Source organism: Mesoplodon densirostris, chromosome 2 (assembly GCF_025265405.1).
Source record: "Mesoplodon densirostris isolate mMesDen1 chromosome 2, mMesDen1 primary haplotype, whole genome shotgun sequence".
NCBI classification, from domain to species: domain Eukaryota; kingdom Metazoa; phylum Chordata; class Mammalia; order Artiodactyla; family Ziphiidae; genus Mesoplodon; species Mesoplodon densirostris.
In genome coordinates this window covers 66206604-66227592 of record NC_082662.1, presented here as the reverse complement: position 1 = coordinate 66227592, position 20989 = coordinate 66206604, and the positions used below count along the sequence as shown (strand labels likewise).

At 38.6% G+C, this 20989-nt stretch overlaps 1 protein-coding gene across 3 annotated transcripts; it reads right to left on the bottom strand.

Moving 5' to 3' along the window:
- Window positions 1-3815: 3815 nt before the first annotated feature.
- FPGT (fucose-1-phosphate guanylyltransferase) lies at window positions 3816-11922 on the bottom strand. 3 transcript variants are annotated; one of them, XM_060089966.1, is made up of 4 exons: window positions 11796-11922; window positions 10312-10479; window positions 9058-9150; window positions 3816-6747 (listed from the first exon to the last, which is right to left on the bottom strand). In XM_060089966.1, the coding sequence occupies exons 1-4, from the start codon at window positions 11875-11877 to the stop codon at window positions 5291-5293; spliced, it is 1800 nt and encodes a 599-aa protein (XP_059945949.1). In that variant the 5' UTR covers window positions 11878-11922; the 3' UTR covers window positions 3816-5290. The 3 variants fall into 3 exon arrangements, with proteins under 3 accessions (XP_059945949.1, XP_059945950.1, XP_059945951.1); XM_060089967.1 differs by lacking the exon at window positions 11796-11922 and having other exon boundaries at window positions 10299-10428; XM_060089968.1 differs by lacking the exons at window positions 10312-10479; window positions 11796-11922 and adding an exon at window positions 8503-8629 and having other exon boundaries at window positions 9058-9145.
- Between the last annotated feature and the right edge of the window lie 9067 nt (window positions 11923-20989).

Below are 20989 nucleotides of genomic sequence, written 5' to 3'. Positions count from 1 at the left end.
ACTTATCCATTCTTCTGCCTCAGTTATTCTGCTATTGATCCCATCTAGAGTATTTTTCATTTCATTTATTGTGTTTTTAATCGATGCTTGATTCATCTTTAGTTCTTCTAGGTCCTTGTTAACTGTTTCTTGCATTTTGTCTATTCTATTTCCAAGATTTTGGATCTTGCAAATACAATCTTGGATCATCTTTACTATCATTATTCTGAATTCTTTTTCAGGTAGACTGCCTATTACCTCTTCATTTGTTAGGTCTGGTGGGTTTTTATCTTGCTCCTTCACCTGCTGTGTGTTTTTCTGTCTTCTCATTTTGCTTATCTTACTGTGTTTGGGGTCTCCTTTTTGCAGGCTGCAGATTCGTAGTTCCTGTTGTTTTTGGTGTCTGTCCCCAGTGGCTAAGTTTGTTTCAGTAGGTTGTGTAGGCTTCCTGGTGGGGGGGACTAGTGCCTGTGTTCTGGTGGTTGAGGCTCGATCTTGCTTTTCTGGTGGACAGATCCACGTCTGGTGGTGTGTTTTGGGGTGCCCGTGGCCTTATTATGTTTTTAGGCAGCCTCTCTGTTAATGGGTGGGGTTGTGTTCCTGCCTTGCTAGTTGCTTGGCATAGGGTGACCAGCACTGTAGTTTGCTGGTCGTTGACTGAAGCTGGGTGCTGGTGTTGAGATGGAGATCTCTGGGAGATTTTCGCTGCTTGATATTATGTGGAGCTGGGAGGTCTCTTGTGGACCCGTGTCCTGAAGTTGGCTCTCCCACTTCAGAGGCACAGCACTGACTCCTGGCTGCAGCACCAAGAGCCTTTCATCTACCCGGCTCAGAATAAAAGGGAGAAAAAGTAGAAAGAAAGAATTAGTAGAAGAAAGAAAGAGAGAGAGAAAGAAAGGAATAAGGAAAGAAAGGAAGGAAGGAAGAAAGAGAGTAAGGAGGGAGGAAAGGAGGAAGGATGGAAAGAAAGAAAGGAGGGAGAGAGGGAGGAACGAAAGAAAAAGGAAGAGTGAATGGAAGAAGGGAGGGAGGGAGGGAGGAAGGAAAGAAAGAAAGAAAGAAAGACAGGAGGGAGGGAGGGAGGAAGGAAAGAAAAAGAAAGTGAAAGGAAGAGCGGTGGGAGGGAGGGAGGAAGGAAAGAAAGACAGGAGGCAGAGAGGGAGGAAGGAAAGAAAAAGAGAAAGAAGGAAAGGAGGGGCAGAGGGAGGGAGGGAGGGAGGAAGGGAAGGTAGGAAAAAAAGAAAGAGCAGGTAAAGTAAAATAGAATAAAATATGAAATATAGTAGCGTTATTAAAATTAAAAAGTAATTATTGAAAAAAAAAAACGGACAGATAGAACCCTGGGACATATGGTGGAAGTAAAACTATACAGAGAGAATCTTACACAGAAGAATACACATACACATTCACAAAAAGAGAGCAGGGGGAAAAATCAAAAATCTTGCTCTCCAAGTCCACCTCCTCAATTTGGGATACTTCGTTGTAAAAAGAGGAAAAGGGCGAGAAGTCTGAAATCTTGCTCTCTAAGTCCACCTCCTTAATTTGGGATAATTCGTTGTAAAAAGAGGAAAAGGGGGGAAAGTCTTAAATCTTGTCCTCAAAGTCCACTTCCTCAATTTGGGATGATTCGCTGTCCATTCATGCACTCCACAGATGCAGGGCACATCAAGTGGACCGTGGAGCTTTAATCCGCTGCCTCCGAGGCTGCACAGAGAGATTTCCCTGTCTCTGCTCTCACAGCTCCCGGGTCTCAGCCTTGGACCTGTCCCCGCCTCTGCGCGTAGGTCGCCGGAGGGCGTCCGTTCTTCGCTCAGACAGGACGGGTTTATAGGAGCCGCTGATTCGGGGGCTCTGGCTCACTCAGGCAGAGGGGAGGGAGGGGCGCGCAGTGTGGGGTGGGCCTGCGGCGGCAGAGGTCGCCGTGACGTTGCACCAGACCGAGGCGCTCCGTGCGCTTTCCCGGGAAAGCCGTCCCCGGGTTCCGGGACCCCGGCAGTGGCGGGGTGCACAGGCCCCCTGGAAGGTGGGGCGGACAGTGACCCGCGCTCGCACACAGGCCCCGTGGCGGCGGCAGCAGCAGCAGCAGCCCCAGCGTCCCACGCCCGTCTCCGGGGTCCGCGCCTTTAGCCGCGGCTCGCGCCCCGTCTCCGGCGCTTCCCAAAGCAGCCCTCTTATTGCCCTCTCCTCGCGCACCAGGAAACAAAAGGGAAGAAAAAGCCTCTGCCACTTCGGCAGCTCCAGACCCTTTCCCCGGACTCCCTCCGGGATAGCCGTGGTGCACTAACCCCTTCAGGCTCTCTTCCTGCCGCCAGCCCCAGTCCTCTCCCTGCGCTCCAACTGAAAGTCGATACCCGAGCCTCAGCTCCCAGCCCCGCCCGCCCCGGCGGTCGAGCAGACAAACCTCTCGGGCTGGTGTGTGCCTGAGGGCACCGATCCTCTGTGCCAGAATCTCTCCGCTTTGCCCTCCACACCCCTGTTGCTGTGCTCTCCTCTGCTACTCCGAAGCTTTCCCCCTCCGCCACCTGCAGTCTCCGCCCGCGAAGGGGCTTCTAGTGTGTGGAAACCTTTCCTCCTTCACGGCTCCCTCCCACTGGTGCAGGTCCCGTCCCTATCCTTTTGTCTCTGTTTATTCTTTTTCCTTTTGCCCTACCCAGGTATGTGGGGAGTTTCTTGCCTTTAGGGGGGTCTGAGGTCTTCTGTCAGCGTTCAGTAGGTGTTCTGTAGGAGTTGTTCCACGTGTAGATGAATTTCTGATGTATCTGTGGGGAGGAAGGTGATCTCCGCGTCTTACTCTTCCGCCATCTTCCCAGGGTCCCCTCTCCTTAGTTATTTCTATGTTAATTCTGCTAGACTACAAGTTTCCTAAGTTCTGGGTCTCCAGGTTGCTGAAGTCCAAAGGGCATTATGGTGTATGTGAATGGCATGTGTAGCACACCAGTTACCAGCTGTGATAGCTATACATATATTTTGCAGCAGGCAAGTTTTGATTTTGGCTCTGTGCTAAATCTGGTAATCTTTATATAACATAGGTAGTATTGCTTAGCCTCAGAAGATGAGTGGATCATCACAGCTTGTGAGAATTGATTCTGGATTCATTCCATCAAATTTTTGTGATTTTCAGCAGCATATACCTTGGATTTTCAAAGCTTTATTCCCAGTTAGTATGCATTAATGCACACTCTTTATTTCTGCTTTGTTTAGTTTGCAAGACAAATGCCCAAGGGAGATTAATATCAAAAGTTGCATTTTTTTCCCATGCCTTCTTGGTCATTGTTAATTATTAACTCATTAATAAGTTTACAGAATATATTTAGTTACAAATTGTAGCTGTCCTTCACAAACCTTGAAAGTATATGATTTAAGGGCTGTGATTTTACGAAATAAAAATGATAAATCAAGAGAAAATGTCCAATTTATTACTTATTCATGCATGTGATTATCACATTGGTTGAGTTAGATACACTGCTGGTGATACATGTGTGGTACTACACACCAAGTGATGCATATAAAGGAAAGAGACACTGCCAAATTCTTTGGAACAGATAACATTTCAAAGCAATTAGAATCTATACATTGTGCAGGAATAGGATTAACGTGGTGACCACCAATTTGTCAGAAACCTCCCACTGATTTAAATAGAACTACATTCTAGAGACGTGATTAAGGTAAAAGTGAAACAACTCTGTAAAGTAATAAAGCATCAGCATCCAACTTGCAGAATAGGTATCTGGTGTCCACAGTTTGAAGGTAAATCCAGGCATCAGTGTGGTGGTGGCACTTGTAGAATATGCAGCTCTACCAATACCTTTGATAGCACAGAAGATGGTACTAGATGGTATTAGAAGATAGCACATGGATATCAACCACTCAAGTTGAAAATTGCTTTAGAAAAGTTTGACTCTAGATGTGAAGCTTTAGAAAAGTCTTGACTGTATCTTAATATTTCACTTTTTTGTTCCTCTACACGTATTTGCAAAAGGGTTAAATGACACAAATCTATATTTTAGTGCTTTTAAAAAAGATTTCCAATAAATAAAAACTTCAAGTATCAAGAAAAGCATTGCACATTTTATTGGTAGTGTTTTCTCTTTTTCAGTGGAACATAAAATAATGTTGATTGTTAATAACTGATGGCACCTTATATCAATTAGATTAGAAATACAGCATAGAACTTTTAATGAGTGACAAACACATAACATCCTCTGAAATATCTGCAAGTAAATCAGTAAATGCTAAACAATGGTTACCATATATCTTTATTTACTCCTTGGGAAGAAACTTGAAAAGTATTAATACTTATTTATTAATTAAGACTATCACAATATTATTATTATTATTATTTTTTTTTTTTGCGGTATGCGGGCCTCTCACTGTTGTGGCCTCTCCCGTTGCGGAGCAACAGGCTCCAGACACCCAGGCTCAGCGGCCATGGCTCACGGGCCCAGCCGCTCCGCGGCATGTGGGATCCTCCTGGACCGGGGCACGAACCCGTGTCCCCTGCATCGGCTGGCGGACTCTCAACCACTGCGCCACCAGGGAAGCCCTATCACAATATTTTAAGCATTCATTTTACTCTGTCAGCCATGGATTTGTTTCTGAAAAAGTACTTCTACAGTATTCCTACAGTGCTTTGAAGACCCTACAGCATGACATTTTTATTAGTTCATCAGAATAGGTCTAATGCACTTGAGAACTGCCAATGGACACTTAGAACTTCATTGGAACCAAGGTCCAAAAGAAGGTAAAAAAATTCTGAAGGTATATTTAGAAAATTACCTTTAAAACAATTATAGTATTTTGTGAACAAAATAATGCTCCACGAGTCCATCTTTATAAAAGAAAAATTTAAATAGTGATAAATATTTTAAAAAATCACTTTTCTGAACTTACATCCTTAAGCTATTCTTTCATCAAAAAATGGTTTATTTTTGTTATTTTATTTTTATTTATTTTTATTTTTATTTATTTTTATTTTTTTTGCGGTACGCGGGCCTCTCACTGTTGTGGCCTCTCCCGTTGCGGAGCACAGGCTCCAGACGCGCAGGCCCAGCGGCCATGGCTCACGGGACCAGCCGCTCCGCGGCATGTGGGATCCTCCCAAACCGGGGCACGAACCCGTGTCCCCTGCATCGGCAGGCGGACTCTCAACCACTGCGCCACCAGAGAAGCCCTATTTTTGTTATTAATTTTATGCTACAGCAATCATGTTAATATAATTTTCATTAATTCACTTCAATTAAAAAACAACAGTCTACAGAAAACTCCTGCATCTGTAATCTTGTTCAGTCAAGAAAGGCAGAGTATACAATAATTAAGATGTCTCTAAATCAGACTGCTTTCTATTCAAAGTAATTTCTAGAAAAATTTGCTCCCTATAAGTTATCATGTCTTCCACATCTTTGTAGAAAAGCATTTCTTCAATGGACAACAGCTTATATTTATTCAGGCTGAATGCTGACTTGTTCTGTACAGCATTTAACATCTTTAGGGATGTTGTAACTGAATCACTCAAAGAAGAACAAACTGGGAAAATACGAGCATTCCACAAACTCAAACATGTCTTGTTTCCAGAGAACAGTTCCTCTGTAACTTTGAGATTCCAAATGTCTAAGCATGACAGGAAACAGACTCCAAAGAATTGAAGTAACTTTATATCTGACAGTGTTTTAACATTCTTTTTCAAGTTGTCTTGCACTCCACATGCCATAGTTGAATACTTTAAGTGTCTATTCATCTTCAAGCTTAAGGAACACACAAAAGAATGTGCAGACAGGACGGCTGTTGTTATGATATAAGAACCACTAATAATGCAATTTTCCCCCACTGAAACATCAGGCCCCAATCTGGAATACTCTACAACTGAGCCAGGTGCCACAGAACATCTTGAATCCAATATACTTTGAATGATACAGGATTTGTTACTAGAGAATTCTGGTATTGCTGGAAAGATGCTAAAAGCTATGGACTGTAAGCCAAGCTCTGACTTCAAATTGCTATCAGAAGTAAAATGAAACAAATATTCTTCAGTTGTTCCAATATGATAAAATTTGGAGTTATTAAGAACAACAACATTTAGTGATGTTCCTTTAAGAAGATGAAATATTCTTTGCCTCATGTCTACCAGCTCTGACTCTTCTTTAGTAACATTTGATGTATTTCTGGTATATTCCACAGTTGCTCCAGGTCCCAAAGCCTGCAGAAAGTCTCCATAGGCATCTATTTCACAGTTTAGTGTACCTATTTTTTCATAAAAAGCAAGTAACTTTTTCGCTGTTTTATGATCCATGTAAAACAGGCTGTCTGTGTAGACATACTCAGGGTCTAATTTAAGAGAGGGTATGTCACCCCCAGCAAAGTTTTGTTGAAAAAAATTTCTAGGTCTATACACAGCATCAAACTGATACATCTTTTCTATGCTGGGCTTATGAAGGAAACAATGGCAACTTCTGTACTCGAGGTCTCTATGTTCTAAATAGTTAAAAGGTTCTAAGACAAATACTCCATGTGTTGTACCTACAGTCAAACTAGAAGGATGAGCTAAAGCAGTAAAGCCAGGTTTGTCAAACCTAATATACTCAGATTCTCCAATACTATAAAGTTCAATATCATCTGCACAGGTAACCAGAATCCCAGGATTCATATGTGAGGGGAAATCAATGTACATGGCTAGTTTTAATTCCAACATCTGATAAATGGGGCTACCAAAAGGTAAAGCAGTGAAAATTTTCCCCAGAGCACTTGCATTTGGAAGGCGTTGACTGTAGCCACCTATATAAAATTAAACAGAATAACTGTTTTAAATGTTTATAAGATTAAAAAACCCAGGAGCATCAGTTACAACTCTAAATATCTCTAAAGATATTTAAAATATACAATATATTACTGTATCCCAGGAAATAATAATAAATTCCAGATTACAAATTCACAGAGCAATTCTGTAGAGATTTGCTATAATGCAGTTCTAGATTAGGAAAGAACTGTAATATGCTTTACAGACTATGAATTGTTTTAACTCAACTGGATAACAAGTAAAAAGGACAGTGAGCTAAAATATGACCTTATATTTACATTTTACACAATAAATTTCAACCATGTTTAAATGCCTACATTAAAAATCCACTTCATGGGGAAAAAATGTCACAAAAAACTAAAATACATAATTATCTATTAAAGAGTAATTTCCAGATGGAATGTGTTTCCTCTATTACATACACTTAAAGGAAGTAAAGGTGCATTTATTTAAAAGCATTTTACAATGTATATTTGTTTTTAATTTAATTTAATTTTATTTATTTATTTATTTTTTTTTTTGCGGTAGGCGGGCCTCTCACTGTTGTGGCCTCTCCCCTTGCGGAGCACAGGCTCCGGACGCGCAGGCTCAGCGGCCATGGCTCACGGGCCTAGCCGCTCCGCGGCATGTGGGATCCTCCCAGACCGGGGCACGAACCCGTGTCCCCTGCATCGGCAGGCGGACTCTCAACCACTGCGCCACCAGGGAAGCCCTGTTTTTAATTTTAAAAGGCTTTTCCCTCTAAGATGAGCCTTATGACTTAATTCCTTGAAAAGTGTGTTCTCTTAAGTACATTAAATAGCTTATATCATTTTTACATAACTAATTATAGTGAAAGGTATAGTAGAAAGAGTCACACAAAAATGCTTTCAAATTCTGGTTCACCACTTTTTAATTGTTTATCTTTGGACTTAACACTAAATCAGCAGATGTAAATACTTGCTTTATCATGTTTTATGAGATCAACAATACATGTAAAGCACTTAACTACAGAGTACATCATTCAACCAATGAGAGCTAATACTTTCTTTTTCATTTTCCAAATACTAACCAACAGTAAAGTTCAGCATTGTAAGAATTACCTACTTTGAATTACACTTGACTCTTGAACAATAAGGGTTTGAACTCTACCAGTCCACTTATATGAGGATTTTTTTCAATAAATACTGTAAGACTATATGACCCGATGTTGGTTGAATCCCTGATGAGAAACTGTGGCTATGGAGAGTGGAACTGCCTATACAGAAGACCAACTATGAAGTTACATGCAGATTTTAGACTGTGTGAGGGTCAGCACCACTCACAGATCAATGCATTATTATATATTTTCAAGGATCTATTGTATTAATATATATTATCTGGTGTCTAACTTAATTTTTACTAAATTAGTAATAATAATGCTCGTTCTGGAGTAAAACTGTAAATTTGAATTTTTCTTTTACTTTTTCAGTTAGTCTTAAAATCAGAACTTAGATGCTTTACTTGATATCATCTTTAAAAAGAATCACTGTCCCATATATGAATCCTAAAAAATGATAAGTGCCTTGGTAACCATGTGGATGAGTGGCTCTAAAATATCTGTTCCTGAACTGGTACAAGTCCATGACAAAGTTTTGCCAGCCTCCAGTACATAGAGGAAAAATAACAGAGGTTTCTTTCATATAACCAAAATTTTCATACAGCCAAATTTGTCCAATTTAAAAAATTATATTCTGAGATTACTTCCTTCCTACCTTTCTGTTCCCTTTTTTGGTGTGTGATTTTCCCTCTTTTATTCTTTCTTGTCAACTCCATGTTCTGTCACCACCTTTTCTTTTTGTTTTTAAACTCCGAAGGATTATGGACTTTGGCCACCAATAACTAGATAAAAATGTGTTAACAGAAGGTTTTGTGTAAAGTCTGGTAATCACAGTACTAAACCAGCCTCTCCCCTACAGCAAGAATCCTTTCTAAAGCATTGTCAAGAAATGTTCATATTTTGATGAGTTCTATCTTAGGAAAATAACTTTCGATATGTATACCAAAAACAATACATGAAAAGTTGAGGATGTATGTGATCTACAATTTTAAGGTTAAATTTTGTGAAAAATATTATGCTACTTACAACCTAAAAATATCAAGGAAAGCATAAAATATTTGTTTCCAAAGCAGAATAACTTCAAAGACAAAAGAAAAAAAAAAAAAAAAAAAAGGAAGAGGGGATAGTTTTAGTAAGGGAGAAAAAAGCCCCTTAGATATAAAAGGTAATATACTAAAAGAAAATGTAAATTAGTAAAGTGTAACATTACCAGAGTGAATTAATAGGATGGTAAAAGAATTCCATTCATCTCCATAAAGCTTTTCCAAACATCGAAGGGCACAAAGTGTCGATCCTCCATTTCCTTGAAAATAAAGTTAAAAAGCTCAATTTATTTCACAGAAAGTTACAAAAACTTTCTTATTACAGTAAATTTAAGTGTTATAACTTTGAGGATATGACCTTTGCCTACAATTAACCAGGCAGAAAGCAAAGGTACAGGCAGAACAATCAAATTAAATACACATTTCTTAGCAATTAAATAATTAGTAATAAAACCCAAAGATGAGCCCTTGGTAATAAACGTTGAGTTAATCTTCTCCTGAAAATAGTGGTAAAAAGAAAGAAATGATAAATTAAGCAATCTGCAACACTATAAAACTGTAAGTTTACACATTCACTTGGAGTTATGAACTGTAAAACCCATTAAAATAATTCTCCCATGTGATCATATATATGTGTTAGATTTACTTTCTAAAAAGTTTTTTAGGACTTGTTTTCCTAAAAAACATCTTAAATGTAACTTCCACTTACTAGTTACTACAGGCAAGTTATTTAACATTTTGTGCCTGAATCTCATTCAAACATGGGAATCAGAAAAGTACTGACCACATATTTATGAGGATTAAAACACTGGCTAATTAGGACATGCCAGTATCAGATACAGATACCCTAACTCTGGTATCAACGAGCTTCAGCTTTAAGTATCACATGGAAAATGGCCCCCAGGAAAATAGCATGTATTTTTATTTGCAAGGTAAGGTCAAAAGGCAAAGTGGACAAACTGGTTTTTAAAAGTAAACATCTATGATAATTATGCCATTAGACTGAGCTCTTTCGCATTCTGCATTGTGGTCCCAAGAGGCCAAATATTTTTTTTTTCCTGATTTGATCTCTTCATCTAAGTTTCTGAACAAATTGTGTAGTTCAGAGGGACCTTAAGAGCTCTACTGATAAGGTCCAAAAGAATATTCACCATCTGAGTAAATTTTATTAAGACTAATTAAATTCTCTTTTAAGTAACATAACATTCTGGAAGTTTTTCATGGTAAGTCCACAATGTGTAAAAACAGTTGCAATGCCTTTTATCTTTCTTAAAAAATAGTGAACTTACATAAAAATTTTAAAGTTTGTAAAGATTATAGGTGGTAAGACACACAGTATAAACTGTAAGCCACAGGAAAGCTTTTCTTCAATGATTATTCTGCCCACAATTTATGATATAAATCTGACCATAAATGTGTACCAATTTTGGCTCCAGCAGGATCAACAAAAACATGATATTGAACTCCAAGTGGTAACTCCTTTTTTTTCAGCTTTTCTGACAGCTGTTGCTTATAAGCAAGTTCCTGTTTATCATCAGCTGCTGTTATTGCAACAATATCCCAGAATTCTCCAGCTGCCACAGGTTTGCCTATGTGTAAGAAGAAAGTGATAAATATTATCAGAATTCTCTAGCTGTTACAGGTTTACCTATTTGGAAAGAAGGAAAAAAGAGGTAATAGTGTCTCCAAAAATGTATCTTCTGCTTTTGAGAATTAGGGAATAATGAGTGGTCCGCTAGTAGCATTCAAAATAGTTCTAATGAGGACTGTTCACAAATTCTACTTTTTTTTTCCTTTTAGATTACTTGCTCCTTTTATGGTCTACAGTCCCATTTATTTAGATTTTCTGAGAGTTGTAATGTTTCTTGATTAAGAGAAGTACTTTTGACTTGCTAAAGATGAGCTCAATTCTTAAATAAAGAGAGGAGACAAAGGAATAAATTAATCTCCAGCTTTGAAAATCAATTTTCACATACAGGGACCACTTAATGTTTGTTGGCTAAGAAAGATTAAATCCAAGGACCCATTGCTACAATGTTGGTGTTCATAAATGTGGGCACTTTACTTTTTAATTGCCTTAAAATGAGCCATGCAAGTTTACAAAGATTACTGGAGAATGACACCAAATTCTGGATAACAGAAAAGTTCCCAGCTCCCTGATGAACTCAATAAGAGACTGAACTTTTGGCTGACAGTTGGAAGCTCTTCTTTATTGATAAACAAGACGAAAAGGGTTTTTATTAGTTAACAAATTCTAGTAAGCTAGAATCTAATAGTCCTGAACATTTTACTGTAATCCAAGTATTATTTTCTGTACTTTTAAAGCAGTAACGTCAACAAAAATATGACCAATTAGATAGTTGTACAGGAAATGACAAGTGGCATAGTCCTTTAAAAAAACATTTTGATACAAAGTTACCCCTTTTAATTTTTAATCCATAATTCCACCGTGTTGTTTCGCTTTTAACTTAGTAAGCGTTCACATCATGGAACAAATTGGTGAAGTAGGTAGGGAGTGGAAGAACGCTAAACTCGGATTTGTAAGAGTCAAATCACTATGCTTTAGATCTTTTAGGTTTATTTAAAATAATTTTTGCTAATGAGCTAACCAAACGAATAACTTGGATTTATAGCTTCACTAGTCAGGCTAATAACTGTCTTCTCATTCCTCCTCATACATATATACGCAACTGGGAATAAACTTAAAGAAAGTAACAAGCATAACGTAAAGAAAGGAGAGTGACAGAAGAATAAAAAACTCAAGAGGAACATTAACTGCGCCTGGGCCAGCGTCCTAGGCCCGCAAGTGATTAGTAAAAGGAAGTGGTAGTCCAGCAAATACCCCAGCACGTAAAGCGCCCTCCCTCTCCAATGCCGGGGAGAGCCAGCGTTCCTCCTTTGGTACCTCTAAGCTCTGAAAACCTCTGCAACCTTCGCTGGGTGGCTTCTCGCAAAGATACGCCTGGAAGGGCACTCGGGGCTGCCATAGCTCACTTTCCCAACACCGCCAAGAACTTCCAGCTATCCCGCAGCCCAGCACCACACGCATGCGCCCTGGGACGTAACCCGTTCTTTGGTCCGGTTTCGTCTCTGTCCCGCCCCCTACGTGCGTCACTCACGTAACTACGCCCCCGAACTGCCTAAGGAAAACCACTACGCGGTGAGCCCAGGGCTTTGCTCCGTTTCCCTAGCAACGGTCTCCGGAACGGATAAATGGCCACCTAGTGATTTGTCGGACTGTGCCTCTTGTTCCCAACTCATAAAGCCTTGCAACTCGGTAGACCCGGTGAGTGGTCCTGCTTGGGCGGCGAAATTTCGAGAACTGACCCGCTTAAGGAGAAGTCCAAACTACAACATAGCTTCTAGCTTTCTCTCAAAGGCCATTCGTCCTTTCTAACTCGTGGTTTGTTTTAGCCAGGGGCAGTTCCCAAGGACCTCTTGAGAGTTAATTCCTCCCCTTGGGTCGTCGTCTGAAGCCATCTGCCCCAACCCCAGGTCCAGATACATACACAGTCTGAACTTTTAAAATCTGTACTCTCTTCAGGAAGCTTTGTGGCTTTTTTGCCCTTGCAGTTACTAGAGAGTGAGCCTCTCCACACCTCTCAGTTTTGAGATCACTTAATTGGCTTTTGAAAGTTGTATAAAATTCTGCAATGAGGCCCTTAACGTTTGGGGCTTTTTGACTGTTTCTCTGGCAACCTTTTGTGTATGCAGATTAATCTAGAACTTTCATTGGCATTCCTGGGAATAAGTTGGCCTTATTGGATGTGTTTTTGGTAGGTATCGATAGATAAGTTTCTTCTCTTGTGAAACACCAAGTTTATGATGAGCTTTACAGATTCTTCTATTTATCTTTACACGTGAGAAAGCTATGAATGAGAGAGAATAGTGACTTAGTCAGGCTCTCACAATTAGTTAAGTAGTAGAGAGAAGATTTAAGCAAGATATTTCAATCCCAAACTCCGACATCATTCTACCGCACCATACAGTTTAATTTAGTTGAGAAGCCTGTCTTCATTAAAGTTTCATCAGGAACATAGGCATTCAAGGCCTTACAAGTTCTTACCATGAACTTAACTTAGTTTTTCTTCTACAGAATTGACCCTGTTATTTAATTCAGTACTTAGAGCGAAAGAATTTGAGTGAAAAGGGAGATTACGCTTTCATAGTTTATTGTTTAAAAGCTCTCTTTTTTGTTAATAAAAACAACATTCTTATTAAGAACATTTAGAAAACACAAAAGACTTAAGTGAGGTGAGAGAGAACAAAGGTGAAAGTAACGAGGGAGAAAGTCAGATAACAACGGCTTAAATAAAGGATTTTTTTTTTTTAACTGAGTGAAACAAAGCCATTGCAAGGTTTTTATGTGACTTACATTAGGTTTAAAAGGAGCATTTCACGGAAATGTGAAAATAGACTCTAGCGGAGAGTGGGGCAATGATAGAAGCAGGGAGACTTATTTGGAGGCTACTGCAGCAAAACAGGTGAGAGTTGGTGAAGGCTTGGCCAGGATGGTAACAGTGGGGGTGATGAGAAGTTGGTTAGATTCTGGATATATGTTTGAAGGCATAATTAATACAATTTGCTAAAGGAATGGCTGTGGAATGTGAAAGAAAGAGAGGAGTCAAGGATAACTGCCTGAAGGCTGGAGCGACCATCAGTTGAAATGGGAAAGGATATGGATGGGGAAGTAGGGACGGTTACTGGGGTGGTAGGGAGAGTCCCAAATTTGGTTTTGGATGCAGAAAGTAAACAGATGTATATGTGTGCAGTGCATATGTAATGGGAGTTTGTATGTATATGTGTTTGCATTATACATGAGTCTGGAGTTTGCAAGACAGGTCTGGACTTAGAGATATAATTTTGGGAATTGTCAGCATATAGACGGAGTTAATTTTTAAACTACAGAACTAGAGGAGGTCCTAAGGAAAGAAAGGTCAATAGAGCCTATAAACTGAGGGATTGTACATACTAATGAGGTAATTGCTGAAAAAGGTAACTGAATAAGAAAACTTCAGAAATAATAAGAACTGTGAGGGGACTAAAACAGGGTGATGTGATAGACTCTATAACAGAGTGTTAAGTGTATGTTAGAGCATTTCTTGGACCTGGGAAGAATGGCCATAGAAATGGATGCTACTCTTTTGCTGATATGATTATATTACTCACATAAAATGTGCTGGATGTAAATATACTATGTCAGCTATGTTTTTTGTCCTTCTTCTGTCTTTTCTGTTTTCTTCAAATTTTCACTAATATTAATTTTTAAATACAAAATGAAAAAGTTGTATACTTTTTTTTTACATCTTTGTTAGAGTATAATTGCTTTACAATGGTGTGTCAGTTTCTGCTTTACCACAAAGTGAATCAGTTATACATATACATATGTTCCCATATCTCTTCCCTCTTGCGTCTCCCTCCCTCCCACCCTCCCTATCCCACCCTATCCCACCCCTCTAGGCGGTCACAAAGCACCTAGCTGATCTCCCAGTGCTATGCGGCTGCTTCCCACTATCTATCTACCTTACGTTTGGTAGTGTATATGTGTCCATGCCACTCTCTCACTTTGTCACAGCTTACCCTTCCCCCTCCCCATATCCTCAAGTCCATTCTCTAGTAGGTCTGTGTCTTTATTCCTGTCTTACCCCTAGGTTCTTCATGATATTTTTTCCCCTTAAATTCCATATATATGTGTTAGCATATGATATTTGTCTTTCTCTTTCTGACTTACTTCACTCTGTATGACAGACTCTAGGTCCATCCACCTCATTACAAATAGCTCAATTTCGTTTCTTTTTATGGCTAAGTAATATTCCATTGTATATATGTGCCACATTTTCTTTATCCATTCATCTGATGATGGACACTTAGGTTGTTTCCATCTCCTGGCTATTGTGAATAGAGCTGCAATGAACATTTTGGTACATGACTCTTTTTGAATTATGGTTTTCTCAGAGTTATATGCCCAGTAGTGGGATTGCTGGGTCATATGGTAGTTCTATTTGTAGTTTTTAAAGGAACCTCCATACTGTCCTACATAGTGGCTGTACCAGTTCACATTCCCACCAGCAGTGCAAGAGTGTTCCCTTTTCCCCACACCCTCTCCAGCATTTATCGTTTCTAGATTTTTTGATGATGGCCATTCTGACTGGTGTGAGATGATATCTCATTGTAGTTTTGATTTCTATTTCTCTAATGATTAATGATGTTGAGCATTCTTTCATGTGTTTGTTGGCAGTCTGTATATCTTCTTTGGAGAAATGTCTATTTAGGTCTTCTGCCCATTTTTGGATTGGGTTGTTTGTTTTTTTGTTATTGAGCTGCATGAGCTGCTTGTAAATTTTGGAGATTAATCCTTTGTCACTTGCTTCATTCGCAAATATTTTCTCCCATTCTGAGAGTTGTGTTTTGGTCTTGTTTATGGTTTCCTTTGCTGTGCAAAAGGCTTGAAGTTTCATTAGGTCCCATTTGTTTATTTTTGTTTTTATTTCCATTTCTGTAGGAGGTGGGTCAAAAAGGATCTTGCTGTGACTTATGTCATAGAGTGTTCTGCCTATGTTTTCCTCTAAGAGTTTGATAGTTTCTGGCCTTACATTTAGGTCTTTAATCCATTTTGAGCTTATTTTTGTGTATGGTGTTAGGGAATGATCTAATCTCATACTTTTACATGTCCCTGTCCAGTTTTCCCAGCACCACTTATTGAAGAGACTGTCCTTTCTCCACTGTACATTCCTGCCTTCTTTATCAAAGATAAGGTGACCATATGTGCATGAGTTTATCTCTGGGCTTTCTATCCTGTTCCATTGATCTATCTTTCTGTTTTTGTGCCAGTACCATACTGTCTTGATTGTATACTATGTGACTGGGAGTAAATTTCTGGTAGTTGATTGTAGTTGGTAAAAAAGTCAAGGGATTTTATTTAAGTTTAGGTTTTATATAATCAGATAGTGTGATAATGGTTGTTTAAACAGTCTTAAGCTACCGTGAGCAGAATAAAATATGTCAATACAGGTCAGTAGTAAACCGATTATTCTGTATAAAATGGAAATGATGTGTTTGATCTTGAATTCCACATTTCAAAAGAGACATCAAAATCATAAGAAATATGATTTAAAATAAAGATTTCAAAGATTTGTTGATGAAAAAAAAAAGGGGGACATCAGACAAACCAAACTATAATAAGTTGAAAAAAGATGTTCTTTGGAGGCATTTAGGCTTTTTTATTTTATTTTTTCTATTGGAGGAGAGTATCTGAAGAAGTGGCATGAAAAGAAGTGAGATAGACTTTTTAAGAACTTTACCGAGGTATACTTTACCTATCATTAACCTATTGTAAGTGAGCAGTTTAATGATTTTTAGTAAATGTACTGAGTTGTGCAACTGTGATCAAAAGTTAGGTATAGAACATTTCCATCACCCCAATAAGATACCTTGTGTTTATCTACAATTAATGCCTGTTAGGTTATTTTTATTACTATAGGCATGGATATGACTGTTGTGTGAAAGTTGTAGAGAAGCATATTAAATTTTTTCTTCTCCTTCATAAAAAAGAAGCTTAAGCCAAATGGAGCAGGTCCTTGTTTACGGAGTATGGAGCTTAGGTTCATGGCTTGGCCAGTTCATGCTGGGGCTCTCATCTTTTCTGTTACTTGTGCATCATCTCTGTTTAACCAGTCTTCCTCCTCTTACTCTTCCTGATGAGGAGTGTAAAGCAAAAATCTCATTTTTACTGTTTCCTTTCTTTGAATTTAATTACTCAGCTAGCCTGGTCGCAGACTATTTCTTCACTAATTTTTCCCACTGTAACCTATTGAAGGAACCCTCACCACCTTTCTCGAGGGCAAAGGAAAACTTTTTTTCCCTAAACTTCTATTTTACTTTCTCTCTTAAATTTTTAAAGACTTTATTTTCAGAGCAGATTTAGGTTCACAGCAAAATTAGGAAGAAGATACAGAGGTTTCCAGTATACCCTCGTATATACCCACACATGCATAGCTTCCCCCATTATCAACATACCTCACCAGAGTGGTACATTAGTTAAAATTGATGAACCGATAATGACACATCACAATCACTCAAAGTCTGTAGCTTCCCTTAGGATTCACTCTTGGTTTTTTATATTCTATGGGTTTGGCCACAGTATAAGGACATGTATACATTGTTATAATACTATTCAGAGTAGTTTCACTATCCTAAAAATCCTCTGTGCTCTGCCTATTCATCCCTCATTCCCCAAATCCTGCAAATCCTTCAGCCACTGATCTTTTTGTTGTTTCCATGTTTTGCTTTTTCCAGAATGTCATATGGGTGGAATTCTACAGTATAAGCCTTTTTAGATTGGCTTATTTCACTTAATAATATGCATTTAAGGTTATACCATGTCTTTTCATTGCTTGATAGCTAATTTATTTTTAGTGCTGAGTAAACAGTCCATTGTATGGATGTACCACAGGTTATTTATCCATTCACCTACTGAAGAACTTCTTGATTCCTCCCAATTTTGGTGATTGTGAGTAAAGCTGCTATAAATATCCATGTGCAGGGTTTTGTGTGAAAATAAGTATTCAACTCCTTTGGGTAAATACCAAAGAATGCAATTACTGGATTTTATGGTAAGAGTGTATTTAGTTTTTTGAGAAACCCCCAAACTATCTTCCAGAGTGGCTATACCATTTGGCACTCCTACCAGAATGAATGAAAGTTCCTATTCTTCCACATCCTTGTCATCAGTTTGTGTTATCAGTGTTAGACTTTTGGCCATTCTAATCGGTGTGTTATGGTATCTCATTGTTTTCTTAATTTGCATTTTCCTGATGACATGTGTTAAGGAGAGACTACCATATGCTTATTTGCCACGTATGTATCTTCTTTGCTGAAGTGTCTGTTAAGGTTTTTGGCTTATTTTTTAATCTGATTGTTCATTTTCTTATTGTTGAATTTTAAGAGTTCTTTGTATATTTTGTATAAGAGTCCTTTAGCAGATGTGTCTTTTTTTTTCTTTTTTCTTTTTTCTTTTTTTATTAGTTTCTGCTTTATAACAAAGTGAATCAGTCATACATATACATCTGTTCCCACATCCCTTCCCTCATGCATCTTCCTCCCTCCCACCCTCCCCATCCCACCCCTCCAGGAGGTCACAAAGCACCGAGCTGATCTCCCTGTGCTCTGCGGCTGCTTCCCACTATCTATCTACCTTACGTTTGGTAGTGTATATATGTCCATGCCTCTCTTTCGCTTTGTCACAGCTTACCCTTCCCCCTCCCCATATCCTCAAGTCCATTCTCAAGTAGGTCTGTGTCTTTATTCCCGTTTTACCCCTAGGTTCTTCATGACATTTTTTTTTAATTCCATATATATGTGTTAGCATACGGTATTTGTCTTTCTCTTTCTGACTTACTTCACTCTGTATGACAGACTCTAGGTCCATCCACCTCATTATAAATAGCTCAATTTCGTTTCTTTTTATGGCTGAGTAATATTCCATTGTATATATGTGCCACATTTTCTTTATCCATTCATCTGATGATGGACACTTAGGTTGTTTCCATCTCCTGGCTATTGTGAATAGAGCTGCAATGAACATTTTGGTACATGTCTCTTTTTGAATTATGGTTTTCTCAGGGTATATGCCTAGTAGTGGGATTGCTGGGTCATATGGTAGTTCTATTTTTAGTTTTTTAAGGAACCTCCATACTGTTCTCCATAGTGGCTGTACCAATTCACATTCCCACCAGCAGTGCAAGAGTGTTCCCTTTTCTCCACACCCTCTCCAGCATTTATTGTTTCTAGATTTCTTGATGATGGCCATTCTGACTGGTGTGAGATGATATCTCATTGTAGTTTTGATTTGCATTTCTCTAATGAGTAAAGATGTTGAGCATCCTTTCATGTGTTTGTTGGCAGTCTGTATATCTTCTGTGGAGAAATGTCTATTTAGGTCTTCTGCCCATTTTTGGATTGGGCTGTTGGTTTTTTTGTTATTGAGCTGCATGAGCTGCTTATAAATTTGGGAGATTAATCCTTTGTCAGTTGCTTCATTCGCAAATATTTTCTCCCATTCTGAGGGTTGTGTTTTGGTCTTGTTTATGGTTTCCTTTGCTGTGCAAAAGCTTTGAAGTTTCATTAGGTCCCATTTGTTTATCTTTGCTTTTATTTCCATTTCTCTAGGAGGTGGGTCCAAAAGGATCTTGCTGTGACTTATGTCATAGAGTGTTCTGCCTATGTTTTCCTCTAAGAGTTTGATAGTTTCTGGCCTTACATTTAGGTCTTTAAACCATTTTCAGCTTATTTTTGTGTATGGTGTTAGGGAGTGATCTAATCTCATACTTTTACATGTCCCTGTCCAGTTTTCCCAGCACCACTTATTGAAGAGGCTGTCCTTTCTCCGCTGTACATTCCTGCCTCCTTTATCAAAGATAAGGTGACCATATGTGCGTGGGTTTATCTCTGGGCTTTCTATCCTGTTCCATTGATCTATCTTTCTGTTTTTGTGCCAGTACCACACTGTCTTGATTACTGTAGCTTTGTAGTATAGTCTGAATTCAGGGAGCCTGATTCCTCCAGCTCCATTTTTCGTTCTCAAGATTGCTTTGGCTATTCGGGGTCTTTTGTTTTTCCAAACAAATTTTGAAATTTTTTGTTCTAGTTCTGTGAAAAATGCCAGTGGTAGTTTGATAGGGATTGCATTGAATCTGTAGATTGCTTTGGGTAGTAGAGTCATTTTCACAATATTGATTCTTCCAATCCAGGAGCATGGTATATCTCTCCATCTATTTGTATCATCTTTAATTTCTTTCATCAGTGTCTTATAATTTTCTGCATACAGGTCTTTTGTTTCCTTAGGTAGGTTTATTCCTAGATATTTTATTCTTTTTGTTGCAATGGTAAATGGGAGTGTTTTCTAGATTTCATTTTCAGATTTTTCATCATTAGTGTACAGGAATGCCAGAGATTTCTGTGCATTAATTTTGTATCCTGCTACTTTACCAAATTCATTCATTAGCTCTAGTAGTTTTCTGAAAGCATCCTTAGGATTCTCTATGTATAGTATCATGTCATCTGCAAACAGTTACAGCTTTACCTCTTCTTTTCCAATTTGGATTCCTTTTATTTCCTTTTCTTCTCTGATTGCTGTGGCTAAAACTTCCAAAACTAGGTTGAATAAGAGTGGTGAGAGTGGGCAGCCTTGTCTTGTTCCTGATCTTAGTGGAAATGGATTCAGTTTTTCACCATTGAGGACAATGTTGGCTGTGGGTTTGTCATATATGGCCTTTTTATGTTGAGGAAAGTTCCCTCTATGCCTGCTTTCTGCAGGGTTTTATCATAAATGGGTGTTGAATTTTGTTGAAAGCTTTCTCTGCATCTATTGAGATGATCATATGGTTTTTCTCCTTCAACTTGTTAATATGGTGTATCACATTGATTGATTTGCGTATATTGAAGAATCCTTGCATTCCTGGAATAAACCCCACTTGATCATGGTGTATGATCCTTTTAATGTGCTGTTGGATTCTGTTTGCTAGTATTTTGTTGAGGATTTTTGCATCTATGTTCACCAGTGATATTGGCCTGTAGTTTTCTTTCTTTGTGACATCCTTGCCTGGTTTTGGTATCAAGGTGATGGTGGCCTCGTAGAATGGGTTTGGGAATGTTCCTTCCTCTGAAATTCTTTGAAAGAGTTTGAGAAGGATGGGTGTTAGCTCTTCTCTAAATGTTTGATAGAATTCGCCTGTGAAGCCATCTGGTCCTGGGCTTTTGTTTGTTGGAAGATTTTTAATCACAGTATCAATTTCAGTGCTTGTGATTGGTCTATTCATATTTTCTATTTCTTCCTGATTCAGTCTTGGCAGGTTGTGCATTTCTAAGAATTTGTCCATTTCTTCCAGGTTGTCCATTTTATTGGCATAGAGTTTCTTGTAGTAATCTCTCATGATCTTTTGTATTTCTGCAGTGTCAGTTGTTACTTCTCCTTTTTCTTTTCTAATTCTATTGATTTCAGTCTTCTCCCTTTTTTCCTTGATGAGTCTGGCTAATGGTTTGTCAATTTTGTTTATCTTCTCAAAGAACCAGCTTTTAGTTTTATTGATCTTTGCTATCGTT